We start from the raw sequence: 19,021 nt of genomic DNA, 5'->3' as shown, positions 1-19,021 counted from the left end.
TAGGCAGATTTACACACCTCTAGGACCCTCCTCTTGTTCATCTAACATTCAACAAGAAAGAGAACAGAAACCATTGCTGGTTTGATTCTGCCTAGCCATTTTGGATTGCTCTTCATGCTCTGAAGGAGTGCATTTTGTGGAAAGGATGGGAGGCTGCAGTCCCCAGTGCATGTGCCCCTCATCATGCGATGCAGTCATGGGGGACAGCACAGACCTGTACTCTTCCCTCTCAAGGGTGACTGCATCTGCTCCCATTGCAGGGGCTTTACACTGAAAAGCCAAATCAGAAAAGATGTGATTTTCAAGCAGTGAAATCAATGTGATGCCGAAAAGAGATGAATTAGATCTATTGCATTTATTGAAAAACGTATCTAAAAAAAAAGTATCTGGATTTGCATTGCTAAAGTTCAAGAATACAGTTCAGGCAGAGAACACAAAGAAGGAAAGCAGTTATTAGGTACCAATACTCCAGCTGCTGGGTGATTGCATATGTGTTTACATAGCATTATGCTTCAGTCCTTGCTAAGCCAACACTATCAGACATTTCATGACAGTTTCAGTTGCTGGAGTAATTGAAGGGTTGCTATTTATTTAGGATTCTGACAGCTGGAACAAGCTGTTGTGCCTCCTATCAGACACCAATAAACAACGGTCACTTTGTGCTCCATAGCAGAAGTCAAATGATGTTTGATCAAGTCTCCTCTTGACTGTGTACTATAAAAAAAAAAGTTGTTTCAAAATAATAGGTCTCTGCAAGACTTAAAAAAGCTCTAGAAAAATACAGATCAAGATATTGATTCTAGCTTGTATATCTTTCTTTTAAACGCTGCTATTATCTTTCAGAATTATGCTATTATTGCTCAAATAATGCTCTCCTTTCCACTCTCCAGGCTAAGCTCAGAAGGTTTTAAGAGGCTTCTGTCCATTAGGACTCTGTTCTGTACATGAAGAGGGTATTAACAGGACTCCTGCTTCAGCATACAGGAAAGTAGGAATTCCTGCTCGATGTACTTTAGGTGTTAAGGCTAAAGGCAAAGTTTGAGTAGCTGTCATTAAAAAGAATGAAAACAAGAAACAAATGGTCAGATGAAAATGGTAAAATCCTCCTCTGGGGGGGTGTTTTTCTCTCTCCATATCACAGGAAGCCTGAAGAATCTTGGATTCTAACTCAGGCACCTCAGCAAGATGAGATGGACTGTAATTCCTCTAGGGCAGGTCCTCTATCCTGGCATCTCCATGTCTTCAGCTTGTAATCCAGCCAGGTGACTCAAGCAGAGGCCTGAGGACAAAGGAAAGAACATTCCACAGCCTCATGAAACAGGTTAGCTCTCTGAAAGGAACAAACAGCAAATCTATCACGACTCAAATCAGTTTTACTCTTGGTGTGTGAACAGACAAGAGGGCATAGAGGGAAGGGCAGCTTTTTACAAAAGCACAAAATCCAATTCAAAGGCAAAGGCTCAGAGCTAGTTGTTTGTGACAGTAGACTTCCCTCTCGAAGAGTTATTATGAACAGTGTTAAGGCACCAAATCACAGCTTACAAATTCAAAAAAACCAACTCATTCAAGGAAAAAAAATGCCTTTCCGTAAGTGCTTGCGCACATTATCAGCAAGATCAGAGAGGCTATGTGTCCAAATAGCCATTGTTCCTCCTGTGGCTTATTATTCTAGACTCACGTTCTGCAAGAGCACTGACTTTCGGCAGGAAGCCATACCAGCTGGCCTCCTCTTCCCTAGTGCTGCTGTTGGGTCACCATCCTGACCATTTTCAGTGCCATCTCTCCTTGATCAGACGGTACCTAGCACAGAGATGAGAGCACATGGTAAGCAGCTGCTGTAAGGAAGCAGAAGTTTTCTTTCTGGTAATGGTGCATTCCACCCCAAGAAGTATATTATTTACCATGTGCCCAGCCTTAAGAATCCAGAAGAATGCGAAGTTCTCATAGGCCTTGTGGAAAGCAGCTGTCTCAGTGGATTCTGGAGACACATAGAGCGCCTTCCACCTTTGCTGGCTGAACTGGTCCAAATTAGGCCATTTCAGTTTCCGGATCCATGCCTCCTGGCCTGTTAGAGATAAGAGATATGCTTGGTTACCGATACTGACATAGCAACTTGGGAGTCTCAGTTCAGCTGGATGCCCACTGTACTAGATACCAATACAGCAGAGTTAGCAGAAAGTCTCTGTGCCCTCAGATTCTAAAACCAACTTTGCTATGCCTAGGAAAATGACTAAGGCTGTGTTCAAGACAAGCTGAAAAAAAACCAATGGAGGGAGAACGGAAAAAGCAAACAGTGAAGATGTACACGAAATGATTTATGATTGCATAAGTTGAACATGTGCCTCTTAAGAGGCTCTGCAGCCCTAGGAATTCTGACATATTTTGCTTCACTCCTCAAACACCTTGAATTTCCTGCCATGGAGAAGTATCAGCCACACCAAGTCCCCCTCTTGGAAATCAGAAGGGACACTGCTTCTCTGTTTGTTACAGTCACTCATCAAGAAGAGCCTGGAAAGGTTTTCTGTTTTCAGGTGCCTGCTAGAGAAGGTGGAGGTTAAGACAGCAAAAAGACCAATTCCAGGACACCAAGGGGGACAAAGCTTTAGCCTACCTCTGAACTACTGGAAGAATTTATACGTTAACTGCAGCTCAATTTTAGCTCAAAATGTGATAAACTGGAGCACCGCTGACTGCTAATCTGTTTTGACAGCTTAAATACTCTGTTTCCTGATTTATTGATTGCTATGCCGTTCATGAAGGGCATCTGAATATCCAAGCTGGGGAAAGACAGACAAAGGCTAAAGCCTTTCACAACACAGGAAGACATCTGCGCAGTCTGTGACTGCAATTATTTAAATCAATAAGAAAAGGTGAACGGAAGAGAGCATGGCAGACTTGCAGCATGAGACATTCCAGCAACACTTGGCCTGGCTCCCAAACTGCCACTTGATCAAGCCTGCATCTGGCAAGCAGCAAGGGACAAACAAAGCCCTGAGTGGCCAAGACATGCAGGAGCCTACACATGTTCCTGAGCAGTAGGTGTGACCACTCTTCAACTGCACCCTCCCCGATTAATTACCAACACCCTTGTTTCAGCTCACCTGGCACCATGCTGTCTGCTGCAGGCCACTCAGTGAAGGCTGACCTGTATTGTGCACAAACCCGTAAGAAGATACGACCTTTGCCCCAGAGAACAGGATCTTCAAGGCACCGCAGGAGAACAGAGGATAATCTCCATATATTTATTCATCTATCCTCATTCTTCATTTATGAATGAGTGTACATACGTCTAAGTGTCTATCCTGAAGAATTAAGTGAATTATTAGCTGCCTACTTACTTATGGGCTTCACTGAAACAAGCAATTATTGTCATTGCAGATCCATTTCCTAACAGTATAATGGAGGTAAAGGAATTGCCTCTCTCAGAGGGATGTAAACAAAACATGCTACAAGCTGCTTATTTATGACTGTAGTATTTAAGCATTGCCAGTTAGATAGGAGATTTGCACAGAAGACTGGAGAGATCCAGGTACCAATATTACTGACAACTTCATGTTCTACTCGTCACGTGTTCTGTTCCCAACCCCAGTCAAGAAGTCCCTTACCCATGGTGTCAACAATGAGATCCAGCTGCCCGTTATAGACTGTAACATTGACATTGGCTGCCAAAAGCTGATCAACAATATCAATGACAGGTTTCATGAAGTCCTCAGCCATGTTCTCAAAGACATCTCTGGACTGACCTGGTTGGAACCAGAAAGAAAAATTTTAACTGATGAAGAATGTCATCCCCAAGCTAGGACAGAAGCAACTGGCTCAGGGTCCTAAAATGCAGTTCATAGCTGCATAAAAAAATAGTCCTAGCCCAAAGTGGCAGCCAGTGATTTATCAGTGCGAGGAACTAAACAGAACCAGAAAGCAGCCACGTTCCTACTGGAGCTCACACACAGCGTTGTAGCTTCTGGCTCCTATTATACACATACAGGGTGCTGGTATCAGTCCTTTTAAGCCTTCCTTCCTGTTTCACGCCCTCCCCTCCACACCATGCAGCATTACATGATACCAGATTTCTGGCAAAGAAAAACTGACAGGAGTTTCAGCAAGACTGCATGAATGACAGAAACCAGCTACTGAGACACAGAGGATCTTTTTCCTCCCCCAGTATTTTTAGCTGCTTGGCTAAAGATAGATACAAGCAGCAGAATCAGAACCAAAACCACATCTGCTCCTGCAGGCCTGCCCCATTACATGTTCATTTCTGAGAATAAGTCCTCTTCTTAGGCCCAAGGATAATGACAATTTAATGTGACTGCTTACTACAGTAAAGCATCTTCCTACAGACTGCAATACTGTAAAAGGCAACAATGCACTCATTAGATCCACACTAGCAGACAGGAAAGTACCTCCCCATTTCACACAGTCAGGAATAATTTTTAGCTTCTTTCTGATGGGTCCATTCATCAATTCATTTAGGCTGTCCTTATGCATATTTTTGACGTGGCGTTGGTAAAGTCCTACTGAAAAAGAGAGAACACACTTTGATTAGTGGCACATTTAAGACAGTCATCCTGCACAAATAACAATTTTCAGTGTTACAGTCATGGCCAATAAGCTCTTTTCCAATGAAAATGCAACACCACAGAGAGTGATTTGCTTACTTTTACTAAAAACCACTGAAGTCAACCCTTATTTAGGTCAGGGGATGATACGGGAAGAACCCAACCATCCATTTCTACTTTTGGCTAACAGGGCACTTTTTCAGGGACCAGGTTCTGCTTTAGCCACTTGGTACAGACACAATTTCTTCTCCTCAACTGACCAGTTATTTTTGAGCTGCAGTGCTTTACTTTTGGGACTTAACTGTGCCGTTCAAATTCCCTGCTGAAGCCAACAGAAAGAGATAAAGAGCTTGAAAGAAACTCTATACATGTGTTTTTTACATTCATGCATAAACGTCATGGAGCAAAAGAGTCTAATCAGACTGTTTATACTGATGAGACATTTTTGTGTCCTAGCTTGAAGACAGAAATGAAAGACATTAAGAGGAAGTAACTTAAAGGTCATAAAACTATGTCACAATTATACTGACTACTTCCTTGGAGTAATTTGTGCAGGATGTATAGGTGGAGGTATAATCTATAGAAGGGTTGTTCCACATTCCTATTTATTCCTATTTATGCAAGAGCAAAAAAGTTCTGCTCAGGAGAATATCAATATCCTTTGGATCCAAAGGCCCCATTTTAAGGATGTGCTAAATTGAGGCTGTTCCCACTATCAGAGTTGAAGGTACACGAATGCAAACATCAGGCCTCAGAAGCTCAAGTACTTAAATACAACTTACTGAGATGGAGATTTTCTTGTTCACTTGATTTCATTTCTGGAACCTCCTTAGTCATGATGTTATAAAAGTTCACATTGTCTGTGTTCTGAAAACACAAGATAATTTCAGTAACACCGTAACAAAAACATTTCTCAGATATGAGGAACAGACTCTCTTCTGAGAAGAGAGATAAGTAAGTCCTAAATAAAGGACCCTGTGACCTGCCACTTTACTTACATGTCAGGGAGATGCTTATGGAAAAACTTTGGTTCTACATTTGCTTTGAGAAGTGGGGAAGAGTTTTCTCAGGTCTGTATTGTTCACACACGGGTTGTCCCAGAGATGCTATTTACCTCTCTGAAATGGATGTGAAGCTACAGGAAGCCTTACACCCTGCAAATGACTGCAGATTCTCATTACTCATTATAGAGTTGCAACACCAGATGATGCTTTCAGATGGTCTCTTCTGCTAGATCTAGTCTAGCCTGATGCTGCCTCTTGCTCAATATCCTCCCAACCTACAACTCTTCAAAATCTCAAATGCTTCCTCAAGAATGTGGTGAGAGGTATCAGCCACCCCTCTTTTGGAACTGCTGACATCTGGACAAGTCCAAGAATTGTAGAATGGCGGCTCTGATGCAGACAGCAGACTGCCTGCATCCAAAGGACAAATGTGATCAGTGTTGCCATTACAGAAGTTACTTGAGATTCTTGAAGCCCTGCTTTATTCAATTTTTGAATCTTTAAAGTTCTGACGCATAGGTCAGAAATCAGCTCATAACAGCAACCCTAGAAGAAATGAAGTGCCTGCACCCTGACAATGATATCACAACTGGGAGAAGACAAGCAGACTTGAAGAGAAAGGCAAAACGGGAACCACAAGTTCCTTCCAAACATTAAGAAGTGAAACCAACTATGTGCAAGGCACTGTCAGTTATGAAACAAAACAAAAGAATGAATAAAGGAAGTGGCTCTAGATTAGTCTTTCAGTTTGAGGAAGCCACAGCCTTACTTGTACTAAAACAAAAACACAAGAAAGAGATTTTGGAGCAACCCTTCAACAGGAAAAACAAGAGCAAAACTTTACCTATCTTTTGTGTTGGAACTTGCTAATTAACAAGACACAGTAACCCGCAGTAACAGGACATAACTTCAGGTTCCTTTCTATCCTGTGCACCTGTTGTAGTTCTTTAAATAGAGATCTGTGCTTAACTTGAAATTTGTGTCTTGCTAGATGCGGTTTTCAATATTCAAAACAAAGCTTTCAAGGAGACATTGCTCATTTAAATTGAAACTGAAACTATAGAAATCAACGTGATCAGTTGCATGTTAAAAATTAAGCATCTATTTAAGTGATGTGCCAAGTTGAAACCTTGATGCAATACTGCAAGCCCATGTGGGTCGCCCTACCCACTGCCTCTTACAATCATACAGTGGTGGACAGCAAACAAACAGCTCTTTTGCATCAGCACTGGGATAAAACATATACTGGCAAAAATGACTGGGCAGGGGGTTGGATGGAGGATTCATGCCAACCCAGTGCTCATAGAAAGGATTAACCTGAAATTGTGTGTCTTCCCAGGCACCAGTTAGTTATTTATGCTGGTCAACGAAGATCTCACCTCTTCAATGACACCTTCAGCCTTGCCCCAGAGCTCAGTGGCCAGCCCATATTGATTTTTATTTATTGCATCCATTATTTCTTTGGCAACAGCAGTCACCTCTGCTAGACCATTATCATCAAGAAGAGACTGGAAGACAAACACAAAAGGAGGACAGCTTTAATTATAATTTTCACATTCATTTCTCGCTGACAGTCTCCATGCATTCAAGGTTTTATTCTGACTAAGACCTAACCTTAAAAAACAACATCCATTTATACTGTATGGCAGTAAAAGTAATCAGGTGAGGACCAAGAGTTTAAGAAGGTACTTACAGTGCCATAAAGGTAGGGCCCCCAAGACAGCACAGAGTCTAAAGAAACAGATTGTGACAAAAATATATGAAGATTAATTAATCAGTAAAAAGGTATGTCAGCTCAGTTTAGCCCACAGGTTATGTACCACAGAGCAGGTTCTTTACAAATCCTGAGAACCTATAAAAGCACTGCAACACCATTAACCCCTAAAAATTAATCAGTGAAATTTATTTAAAGCAACAGACATGTTGTTACCAAAATGTTCCCACCCCAACACCGTCGCATGTTGCTAGAACATGGGGGGAGATCTGACAAGTGAATGGGCATTGTATGAACTGATCTGTTTGCAAAAGTTACAGGGGGAAAAGATCTAGTTATAATCCAAATCTGTTTTGTAACAAGTTTGTTTATAAGGTCTCAAGAATCAGCTGATCCTAAGACAGATAGGAGTTTGCTTGATACTGTCCCATGCTGCAGAGGATCTGTGGAGCATGCCCTTGCAAATCTCATTGAAGGACCAAGAGTCCTTTAATTTGTTTTTTGTCCTCCACCAGACACACACCCTATCTCCTCCAGGTCTGTGAGCACATCAGTTCCTCCGCACAAGGTCTTCTTGTGAAAAGAAAGAAAACCTCAGTTGCAACCTTGTGAATCATTTGGTGGCCACATTTTAAGTGCAGCTCTCTTACCAAAACACCTCAGAAGCTGTAGAGATGTGTAGGGACATTTCACCACCCCCCCACTTCAAATACAAGTATGCTCCTCACCGACTTTGCTCTCTGACTTTTCACAAGCTAGATACGTTCTAAAGGTAGATACGTCAATCACATCTTGCAATGCTGAAGTATATCTTTTTGATTTACCAGACTCACTAGAGATTTAATTCACTTAAGGCAAGGCTGGCATTTTTGACTCTAGGTACCCATAGAATGATAAAAAACCAACCAACCAAACCAACAACAACAAACCACCCACAGTCTGAGGATTTTAAACATACCCAAAGGAGAAATCCATGAGTCTCCAAGTGCAGTCCCCATAAAATTGCACTTTATGGTCCCTTTTTGAACAGCCTTGGTGAATAAGAGGAAAAACAAACAAACAAACCACCAAAAAAAAAAAAAAAGAGATCAACTTTTAGTTAGATATTTAGGACTCTAGAATCAGTTTCCTTTAAGTGAAAAAAATAAGTAGCAGGCTGAAATAGGCAACAAGGACAGTGTATTCCAGGAAATGTAAGTACTTGTAGAACACCATGTTTTAAAGTGAAAAGTGAACTACATCCTCCAACTACTTACCTCATGCAGCTCTAAAGCAATGCCAGCAGCCATTTTACCTCCGTAAGATTCAGAGAATATGTAGAATGGGATGGTCTGGGAAGAGAGAGAGAGAAACGACACTATGAACCCATTGGACAGAGGCCAACCGTCTCACACATCCCACAGAACCCAGGCACTGGCTCTCTATCACCTCTCACTATCAAACACTGATATTTTTCTGATTCTAAGCTGCGGATAAGATTTCCATAACATCCTGGTGTTATTACTGCGGCAAGTTTTGAAGGAGGCACTTCAGTATTTTGGAACTAGAAACAGCCGTGATCCTACATGCTTCTCGGATTGCACAATAGACAATAATCCACCCCACTGCTTATCTAACTAGCACCAAATTCAAGATACCGCTTCTGAATTGCGGGACGTAAGAGGCAGTGGTTATACCTGCACTGACTCCCACCAAATGCATGCTACCTAGTAGCAGACACTGCCCATCTGGAAGGCTGTTCACTAATTCCTTTTGAGATCTGTTTAAAAGCAAAGAAAAATATGATTCTAACCAAGAATTTGAATCACTTACCTGGAATTCTGTTCTACATGTGAAGAATTCTCCAAGAAAAACCATCATATCAGAAACTACTGTGGTAAGGTTTTTGGCAAACAAGCTACAATCATCCACATAACTGAATCCAGTGCCCACAGGATTATCCACAAACAAGATACTGGCTGCCTGCAACTGTACAAGCAGAAAGAAAGTTTTTATGAAACCTCAGTTCAGCACCAGCGCAAACCTTAATTTTGATGGCACAAATGTTTAACTGAGCCACCGAATCCCTGGTCCTGAGCGAGACTACAGAAAAATAAGGTGCAAATCCAAAAGAGAGAATGGTACAGGTGAGACTTGTCTGTCAGAATGTAAAAGAAGAGGGATTTTCTTTTGGGTTGCTGGGCTTTTGTGAAATTGCCATAGCAAATACTATCGTTGTATAGTTACAAGTGTACAAATAAAATCAAGTGATCAGCACACAGATAGCTAGCATGGCTCAAAGCAGTAAGGCTCACAATTAAAGGGGTACAACATAAGGTCTTTCAATTTGCCCAGTCTGCAACAAGAAAAGCACCCAAAAAATCCCAGTGATCCAAGGGCAGATCACCCATACGATCTGGGAAACTCCAGAGTAGTTAGACTACTGGGAGCTCAGAGCACAAATACTTTTCATTGAATAAACTTCCACCTTCATAGGCAGCTGTAATCTGTTTTCCCTTGAAGGCCATACTGGACTTGTAATTACGAGCCATCAGTTATATGCTACCAGCCATCCAGAAAAACCTCTATGCCTGTACGCAAAGATATGATCTGAAATAACATCTTTCTAGAACTTCCCTGCTCTCAGTTTCCCAGACATCTGCAATTCACAAGTTCATGGAAGCCCAGACATATTCCATCAAATCAAATTAATAGGTCTATTCTTCAGTTCTTAACAAGGATATTCGTATAAGCCATTTCATTAACCACACTGTTTTAAGATAAAATATCATAGTTCTATTGAATTTTAAATGAAAACTGTTCTGTGATGATAGCAATCATCTGCTTACACAAGCAACAAACATTTTGCAATCAATAATTAGAAGCTGAACTCTCTGCTATACCCAGGTTGTATGTCTTGGTTTCATTTCTTTGTCTAATGGGCCAATCTCTTCAAAGTTCCCAAATCCACAGCCAGAAGCCCCTGGACCTCCCTGTGGGGAAATACCAAATGACAAATAAGTAAAAAGGCAGCATGGTATAGATATGACAGATAGGAGAAAAATAAAAGCAAGCCAGTAAGTAGAATGACAGATTGTAATTTTTAAAAAAATGGCTTTTGCACTACATGTTAATTTGCAAAGAAGGCTTTCTTCCTCATCGTCTTTCATTATGCGTACACATGCCATTTCTGAATGCAAGAATTTAAACAGAGAAGCAATTACCCACTTGTGAAAGCATCTAATGAGATGCATGCTATGTGAGTGCAGTTTGAAAACCTTTCCCCTTATTCCCTTAATACCGAATTCAAAAGTTAGCTATCTACAGAGGTTTGCAAATCATTAGTTTTATCAGCATGTACAGCGTGTGCGTTTCACTCTGAAGAAATAACCCAGAAAGAAAAAGACCAAGTCATCAAGTGATTATATTCAACATTAACTTCTGAAATGGGCTGCTGGAAGTGAACGTGGAGCACACACCACCGCCTTTTATCAAACTGTGTTTGACTGGGACCAATCTCTAAACAACCAAAGTCTCTCTTACTTGTTTCCATTTAGAAATCTTTCTAAATCTCTGATCATTTTATCTACTCTCTCTCTGAACGTTGTTTAGACTGTAAGCTCTTCAGGAAAGGAGCTGTGACGCTGCAATGTACTTGTAGGGTCTGGCACAAAAAGCACTACTGTTGTACAAGAGGTAAGAAGAACCACTATTTCTGCAATTTAACTTGATGGAAGGTGAGCAGTTGAGGGCACCCCACAATTGCAGAATGATATTTTCATTATTTCTTCCTAACCTGAATACCTCTTTCACAAAAGTGGATCATTTAGAATCAGTTAATTTTGAATCCTATTTCTGTAGAGCTGAAAGATACCTATCAGACTGAACCAGGCACAGATGGAAAGAATTACCGTTTAAGTGTCTTTCACCAAACCTTACCTGAAGCCACAAGATGAGAGGTAATTCTGTGAAGTCTTTGGTTGGGTTATTTGCATAGTAGAGCCACCAGAACATGTGGGCCTTACTTCGAACTTGCACATATCCCCACAGCTCTTTGGGCTCTTGGGATTGCCTCAGAACTACACCTTGGGGGGGAAATAAAAATAAAAATCAGCTAGGTAAAAAGGCTCAGCTTTGAGCCTTCCACCACATTTGTTCCAAAACACTACATTTCAGTCTTGGGTGTGATAATTACAAGTGCTTCCATTAAAAAAAATTACTGTAAGAAACCTGCTTATACTTACACCCACACACATAGCTGAGTTATCATCAATGAATGAAGTTAAGTGTGTAATTAAGTGCTTACTTATCAGGGCCTGACCTTACAGCAGCTGCCGAAATAGCAGCCCAATAGCTGGGATAGTTTTTTTCTATCAGGGAAACATTTAAAGTCTTTAGAAGGCCTGGGCTGAAAGCACAGCCCCACTAGACACAATGGAGAACTCACACCAGCTTCAGGGGCACCAGGGCTCCTTCAGGGATCCAACACTTTGATCTTAGTCTCTGGGAATATCAAATCATTTTACAGCCCCTAAAGAGAGTAAATGCAGGATGGACAGAGGGGTCACTTCTAAATGAACCCAAGATCTAATCCTAAACTCATTAAGTCAGCCAAGTCTTGCCAACTTAAGCGTCAGTCTATTTTCCATCTGGAACACGGACACTTTCCCAAAACCAGACCTTCGAAACTACATCCCTTAACCTTCTCGATCACGACAGAAGGCAGCGGTTCGCCGGAGACGCAGCAATAAGGCTTTCCCAAGCCCCAGTGCCCAGTCTTTGCCGCTCCCCAGGACACAGCGCCGAACGGGTTGTCTCTGTGGACACCACCACGCCGTCCCGCCCAGCCCTCGCTGCAACACCAGCGACACCCCACACGGCTGCTTCGCCCCTCGCAGCCCCTCCCCGAAGGGTCTCGCGGGTAAAACACTGCGGCTGCGGACCCGCGCTGCCGTCAGCGTCAGAGAGCCCCGCAGGGACCCCGTCCCCACAGGCACGCTTCCACAGGGCTTCCTCACCGCCCCTCGCAGCTGCCGGGGAAGAGAGAAGGGCCTGGGGGTCCTTCCCAGGAAGGACGGACGGCAGCTCGGGGGAAAACAGCGATGAGAAGCGCGGCCCTGCTTTGCGGGGAGCCTCTGCCCCAGTTTACCCAGGTGAATCAAGCGGGACCTGGATGTTCCCGCTCCAAACGGTTCCCTGGGGCTGCGCGGAGCGCAGACCGCACTCAGCCGGGGCGGGCGGAGGCGACTCCCAAGGGCAGGAGAGCCCCGGCCGGGGCCGCCTGCGACCGCGCACGGGCCCGCCCCGAGCTCGACCTGCTCCCGCCGGGGCTCCCCGCGGGCTCCCCGCAGCGCCGGCGCTTTTGCCACCCCCTTCGCCGCGTCCCGCCCGGCCTCCACCCCCGGCGCGGCGGGGCTCGGAAACCCGCCGTGGCTCAGCCCGGGCCCTTCCCGGCCGCGGGACGGGACGCGTGGTGCCCGGAGACCGCCGCACCGGCACTGCCCGGGGCACGGCCGCAGTGCAGGGCAGGGCAGGGCACAGCCTCCCATCCCGTCCCGTCCCGTCCCTCAGCCCCATACCTGCCGCCAGCAGGAGCAGCGACAGCCCCGTCGCGGCGCGCAGCGGCCCCATCCCGCCGACAGCTCCCGGCGCCCGCGGCCCCGCTGTCACGTGCGCGGGCATCAGCCCGGCCCCGCCCCGCCCGCAGGGGGCGCGGCCCCGGCTCGCGCGCCGCCCGCCCTTTTTGTCCCACGCGCGGCGCCGTCGCCCTCTCTCACCGCCCCCCTCCCCGCGGCGGCCTACCTTCTCCTCCAAAATGGCGGCGGCCGGTGGGGGCCCGGTGCGGCTGCGGTTGCTCTTCGACTACCCGCCGCCGGGCAGCCCGGGCTGCGCGCTGTGCTGGCTGCTGCTGGAGCCCAGCCAGGTGCGCCTCGTCACCGACCTCGTCAGCCTCATCCGCCACAGGTTCGGCTTCAGCCGGCGGGCCCGCCTCAGCCTCTTCTTGGAGGGGGCGCTGCTGCCCCCCACCGAGAGCGCCCGCCTCGTGCGGGACAACGACTCGCTGCGGTACGGCGGGGGGTGCCCGGGGCGGGAGAGGGGCTCCTCGGGGCCCTCGGACTGCGCGGAACCGGGGGGGCGGGTGTCGCGGGGGTCCCCTAGCAGGCCTGAAACGCGGCCCCGCACGGCGGGGCACGGACGGGCCCTGGCGGTGCCCTCCCCGGGGAACCGGAGAGGCGCCCTCGGGCCCTTCCCGCGGCTCCCTGGGGGCTGGAGTGGGAGCCGGCTGCTCGCGGGCACCGTTCCCCAAAGCCTGCGGCGCCTGAGAAACCCCAGGATGTCTGGAGAGAGGCAAGGGCTTGGAAATCTCCTCAAGGATGGCCGGAGAGCGCTGTCTCCACCCCCTGGTCCTCCCGCCAGCTGCCCTGAGCACCTGCGCCGCCGTGAGCGGGTCTGTTTAACAAGACCTTGCAGCACGCCTGCCCTCAGGTGAGGGCTCAGGCTGTGAGCCTTGGTTTCGGGCAGCAACCCGTGCTCTGGAGACTGCTTTCTGAGCTGTCCCGTTAACAGGTGGAGCATCCCCACTGCCAAAAGACAAGCTTACCTGGGCTGCTAATGGGGAGGAAAAAGGTGTTAATTACGCTGAACAGTGGCTTTTGTTTGGGTTTTTTGACAGAGTAAAATTGGAAGAGATAGTCGCAGATGATTATGAAGAGATAGATGATGGCTTCTCTTATACACCAAAAGAAGACAAAAAAAGGCATAGACAAAAGCAAGAAGAGGAAGAACTCTCTAGAAATGAAGATGACAAGCATAAAAAGGAAAAGAAAAAGAATAAACATAATCCTGAATATTCCTTTTGTAGGGAAGAGACCTCTGTAGATATTCGGGACTCTCAAAAAAGGTACAAGAAAAGAAAAAGAAAGGAAGAAGTTAGTGGAAGAAATAGACTCACAGAAGGTAAGGAAGAGAGCTCTACGGACCAGTCTAAAAAGCTTAAAAAAATGGAGAGGGAGAAGCAGTTGGCAACCAAAAAGAAGGAGGAAAAGCAGACAAAGGTTGCTGCAGCAAAGATGGCTTTAGAACAGGCAAATCAGAGCTTTTCTGTAGATTCTGGTAAAAATAACACCATAAAAATCACAGCACAGTCCAGAAAAAAGAGGGTGGGAGCTTCAGATTCCTCCAGCACGTCGTCTGACAGTGACAGCAGTGAATTAGACATAAAGCAAAATAAATCTTCCCATAAATCTGTAGTGGCAACACTTCCCAAAGACAAATCCCAAGCTGCTGCAAATTCTGATGTGAAAACTGTTGTTTCTAATAAAGTGACCGTAAAGTCTAACACTGAAAATTCCACTAAGGCTGCAATTAGTAAAAATGCTAAAAAATCCCAGTCCTCTAGTTCAGATTCTGACTCGAGTACAGAGGATGAGAAAGTGGCAACAGCACAAGACAGGACTGCAAAGGAAAAGTCACTGCCTTACAGTGTGGCAGCTGTAAAAACCAGTACCACCAAGGCTCCCAAAGCAAAGACCTCCTCTTCAGAGTCTGATAGTTCAGATTCAGAAACACTTGTTATTAAAAAACCTGCAGCAAATGCTGGACTCAGTAATTCCATAGTAAGAAACTGTACTAAACAGTTGACAACCAGTATTCAAGGACCACTTGCCAGCCCAGGTCGTGGAAGGGGGCGTGGAACAGGAGAGGATAACTTCTGGAGAGGACCTAGGGGCCGTGGGTTTCGTGGGATGATGAGGGGCCAAGGCCGTGGGAGAGGAGCAAACCCTGGCTTCTTCTATAACTACAGCAGTGAAGGCCAGAAACAGAGGCAGTTAAATGAAGCTGCGACAAACACTTCTGTTCTTGTCCAGGTGAGTGACTTACGCAGTCATAGGTCACCTTTCTCTGGCAGCTTTAACTATACAAAAAACATACAGGATGAGAGTAATTTGTGAAAGCAAAAATAGATTAGTAGGATAAAGGTTGATCTTAACTTATAAATCTGATATTACTATATCTGCATTTAGCGGCCTGAGGAAGTGTTTATGAAACAACACTTAAGTGATTGTATTATATAGCTCAAAACAAAGCATTCGGATACATACCTTACTTTTCTCAGAACTTCTTACAATCCATACAGCATAAACGTTGTCTTCTGTTTTTATTAATACAGTAATTAATCAATGGGTTTACTGTTTGCTTCACAGAATCCCGTGGAGGTCCCCAAGAGAGACTATAGTGTGTTGCCTCTTCTAGCTGCCCCACCACAAGTGGGAGAAAGAATTGCCTTTAAGGTAAAGAACTTGTGATATACTGAATGTTACCAGTCTAAAATTGTTTCATTTGGGCCACTCTAAGTTTTGCAGGACACGCTACAGATAGCGAAGTCCTGACAGTCAAAAATTTACACTGAAGAACTTAATCTTACATTGTTCTGGGACCGTTATCCTACAAGTATAAGAGTTAGGAAGTAGTCTTCATCCTACTTGTTTGTTCTTTTTTAAAAAATCTGTTTTAAACTTAAGCAGATGGTTCAGCATCTTATGCCTAATGTTTGTAGGCATCTCTGAAAGCGTTCACTCCCCTCTTGCTGTCTTTCTAACCTAGTAGTTTCCCATACAACAAAAACTGTTGCAGTTTCTGTTGTTGGCTCTAAAAAATTCTTTTGTTATTAAGTCTGACTTTGATTTTTACAGAGGTTTGGAGCATGTGCATAAGTTAAATGCATTTTTTTAGACTTCCTATATTTCTGTAACACAAACAACAAAATGTTGCCTCCACTGTCTTTTCAGTGTGAATTTCCATGTACATGTGTACAGTGACTCTTAGCTAGCACACAAGTCAGTTCACAAAGAATAGAATTTTCTGGTTGCACCTTCACAAAGTTTCTCTCTACCATGGGCATATTTTCCAAGGTTTGTGTTCAAATAAGAATGCCAGAAAGAAGCATGTTACCCCTTTCTTTCCAACATGCAAGGAAAGTCAGCATTAAAATTAGATGCTGTAAAAAGAAAAAAAAAAAAGAGTCTATGTTGTTATTTCTTTCTATAGCATTCCTACAGTATTATTGCAAATCTTCCCATACGAATAATTACACTCACTGTACAATAAAAAAGTAAATGAAAATTAAATTACTGCAGTTGAGGAGACTGCAGTTGGGATCCATCTCCCTGATCTCTTCTCAGAGCCTGACCTGAGCAGAAATCCTTTGGAGCTGTGAGTCCTGGAAGACTACCTGGGACTGTGATAGGCGTCAGGATCCAAGAGTGGGAGACTTGGTTCTTGCACTTCCCTCTTGCTGAAGAAACCGTGTCTGGGTATAGGTGGCATCATCAAGGATCAGGAAAAGTTGTAATTTGTTATTTGTATTTCTTTCAACAGCGCTTGGAACTAACTGAAAATTACAGTCCTGAAGTTTCAGACTATAAGGTACTGTTTTTCTTTCCTCCCTTAATTCACTGACAAAACTATTGTAGGTGAGGTACGGCTTAAATATTTTGAGGTTGTGCAGTTTTTTTCTTCTCGTCCACTTGACTCCGCAAGCTATTCCTGGTGCGGCAGTAAAAATGAAAACTCTAGAACCCAAAACTAATTGAAAATTTGAAAGGTGTACCAGTTATTTAAAAAAACCCACAAGCATTATTAATGATCAATAATATTTTAGAGATGACAGTGCAGACCTTCAAGTAGAAAAAAGTAGCTGCATTCAAGTCGACTGCTGTTTGAAGTCAAGGCAAATTCTTGAAACTGGTGCAAGTAAAATTTTGTAGCTACTTCAAATAACTTGGTTTCTGGATAAGTACTGGTTTAAACTACAAGGATGGTGACAATGAATAACTTTGATTTATTGATGCCAGTAACTGCAGATTGCTGAGCTTTAATACTTAGCAGATTTTATACATAGAGAAAAATTTGACAGATACGCTTCCTCTAACTGTGACCAAGTACCACGGTGGTTGTAATATGGGTAGTTATCCAGTGCTGAAGTACATCTTGTCTGATTCTTTTCTTGTTGCTTTATGAAGGAGGGGAAAATAATCAGCTGGAATGCTGATAAAAAACAGATCGAGCTTGAGATCCTTTCGTCATCAGCAGGACGACGTAAGTACCCTGGGACACCAAATGCTTGTTGTCATGTGCATCACTTGGAAAACAGCTAGTCCGAAGCACGCTTCGTGTTTCAGGAGTGTTTCCAGTTTCCTCGGGTTCCTTCTCAACACCACCACCCCCCCTCCTCACTTCTTCCCCAGGAAGTCTATTTAAATGGAGAAATTCTAACACTTGCTAGTTGTATTGAAAAAGTCCATATGTATTTACAAAATAAAATTTGTCCAGTCAGTATGAGGAGTCAGTAACTCATCTCTAATGTGGTTTCATTTCCTGAAAAAAATAAAATTATTATATGGTATTGCAGAGAAAGTTTTAGATCATGATGCTGTTCTTTGTGATGTCAGTGAAGCCACTGTCTTCAGTGGCTGTGGAACTGAGTCCCTGTAGTGACAGAGTGCACTTCAGACACCTGAAACTATGAATGTCTGAAACTGAATGTGTGTACTGCAGTTGCCATTTAAGCCAGAATTAATGAATCATCATAATATGAGCATTTTGCTCAAATTTAGGCAGCATATTGTTGATTAACTTTTTCGTGCATATAGTTATGTTACATAATTACCTTAATTTTGGTGTGTAGTATTCAGTTCTACCTCATATTTTTTGTTACAGTTATGAACCCAAACACCCAACTCAAAAAACCCCGTTTTTGACTAGCTTTCTAAATATGGTAAACATTTAAACCTTTTGGTTTATAGTTAATGGAGTTGTTTGTTTTTAAGTTGCTAAAGAGCCAGGGAAATTCGATCTGGTTTACCAGTCTGCAGATGGAGCAGAACTGATAGAGTACGCTATTCCTCAGGATACAAAGGTATGTGGGTGTCCTCTTTTGAAGCCTGTTAGAAGTTTTCCATAGCTGATACATGCCCTGCTTTATGACTCCGTTCGTCTCAGTGAGATTCCCTTTCTAATAATGCATCTGATTAAAAAAAATGAAGGCAAAAATAATTGTTCCTTTCTCACAAGAATGTGCATGCTTACAAGATAAGAATCACTTCTTGCATGTTATTCAATTAACTAGATTAAAAACCAGTCATCAAACTGTGTAACTTTTTGTTTTGGCTAATAAACTAAACAGTACCGTGTCTAGGTAGAGTATCAGTTCTTACAGGGTTATGCATTCCATGCAGTGTTTTTCATACCTGCATCTTGCCTTGCCCAGGATGTCAGGCAGGTTGAGGGTCATGAAGATCGATGAATGACAGGAAGGATCTGTGATCTTTGCTCAGTAGTGCTGTTCAAGTCTAGGCAAAGCACGGTGTAGGAGAAATGGCATCTGCCTGTATAGCTTGTGCATGCTAAGTATTGCCTGTATTTTGTTTTCAGATAACGGAAAGCTGGGATGCACTGATAGAGCCAAGACTGATCGTTGAGCCTCCAGTTAACGGATCCAGCATCGAAAACAGAACAATCTAAGATGTGAACAAATGTAAATAGTTGTACGGACTTGTTTTGTGAAATGCCGCCTTCTAGTTCTGAGGGCAGCAGCTGCACTGGTGGATATTTTTAATAAATGGTTTTAAAAAGAAACTATGCTAAAAGAAAAAGAAACACTTTTGTCTTAGTATATGTTTTTATGTAATACAGGAATACTTTGTTTATTATAGGAAGTCTTTAATATAGATCTGTGGTTTTGGTTTTTTTAATAGAAGCTTAAT

General features: G+C 43.7%; 2 protein-coding genes across 3 annotated transcripts; one reads left to right on the top strand and one right to left on the bottom strand.

Moving 5' to 3' along the window:
* Nucleotides 1–372: 372 nt before the first annotated feature.
* Nucleotides 373–12,887, bottom strand: SCPEP1 (serine carboxypeptidase 1). Of its 2 annotated transcripts, XM_059828167.1 has the most exons (13): nucleotides 12,836–12,887; nucleotides 11,196–11,341; nucleotides 10,160–10,249; nucleotides 9,090–9,245; nucleotides 8,534–8,608; nucleotides 8,236–8,308; nucleotides 7,257–7,294; nucleotides 6,943–7,071; nucleotides 5,342–5,426; nucleotides 4,404–4,517; nucleotides 3,606–3,743; nucleotides 1,902–2,065; nucleotides 373–1,800 (listed from the first exon to the last, which is right to left on the bottom strand). In XM_059828167.1, exons 1-13 carry the CDS (start codon nucleotides 12,885–12,887, stop codon nucleotides 1,735–1,737), a joined length of 1,326 nt encoding a protein of 441 aa, XP_059684150.1. In that variant the 3' UTR covers nucleotides 373–1,734. The 2 variants fall into 2 exon arrangements, with proteins under 2 accessions (XP_059684150.1, XP_059684151.1); XM_059828168.1 differs by lacking the exon at nucleotides 12,836–12,887 and having other exon boundaries at nucleotides 4,404–4,514; nucleotides 11,196–11,295.
* Nucleotides 12,888–13,071: 184 nt separating this feature from the next.
* COIL (coilin) lies at nucleotides 13,072–19,021 on the top strand. The gene is made up of 7 exons (XM_059828177.1): nucleotides 13,072–13,322; nucleotides 13,930–15,124; nucleotides 15,461–15,547; nucleotides 16,635–16,682; nucleotides 17,279–17,354; nucleotides 18,086–18,174; nucleotides 18,690–19,021. The coding sequence occupies exons 1-7, from the start codon at nucleotides 13,072–13,074 to the stop codon at nucleotides 18,777–18,779; spliced, it is 1,836 nt and encodes a 611-aa protein (XP_059684160.1). The 3' UTR covers nucleotides 18,780–19,021.

Source organism: Gavia stellata, chromosome 22 (assembly GCF_030936135.1).
Source record: "Gavia stellata isolate bGavSte3 chromosome 22, bGavSte3.hap2, whole genome shotgun sequence".
Taxonomy (NCBI): domain Eukaryota; kingdom Metazoa; phylum Chordata; class Aves; order Gaviiformes; family Gaviidae; genus Gavia; species Gavia stellata.
Note: the sequence above shows the minus strand (reverse complement) of the source record. Positions and strands in the feature narration are given on the sequence as shown.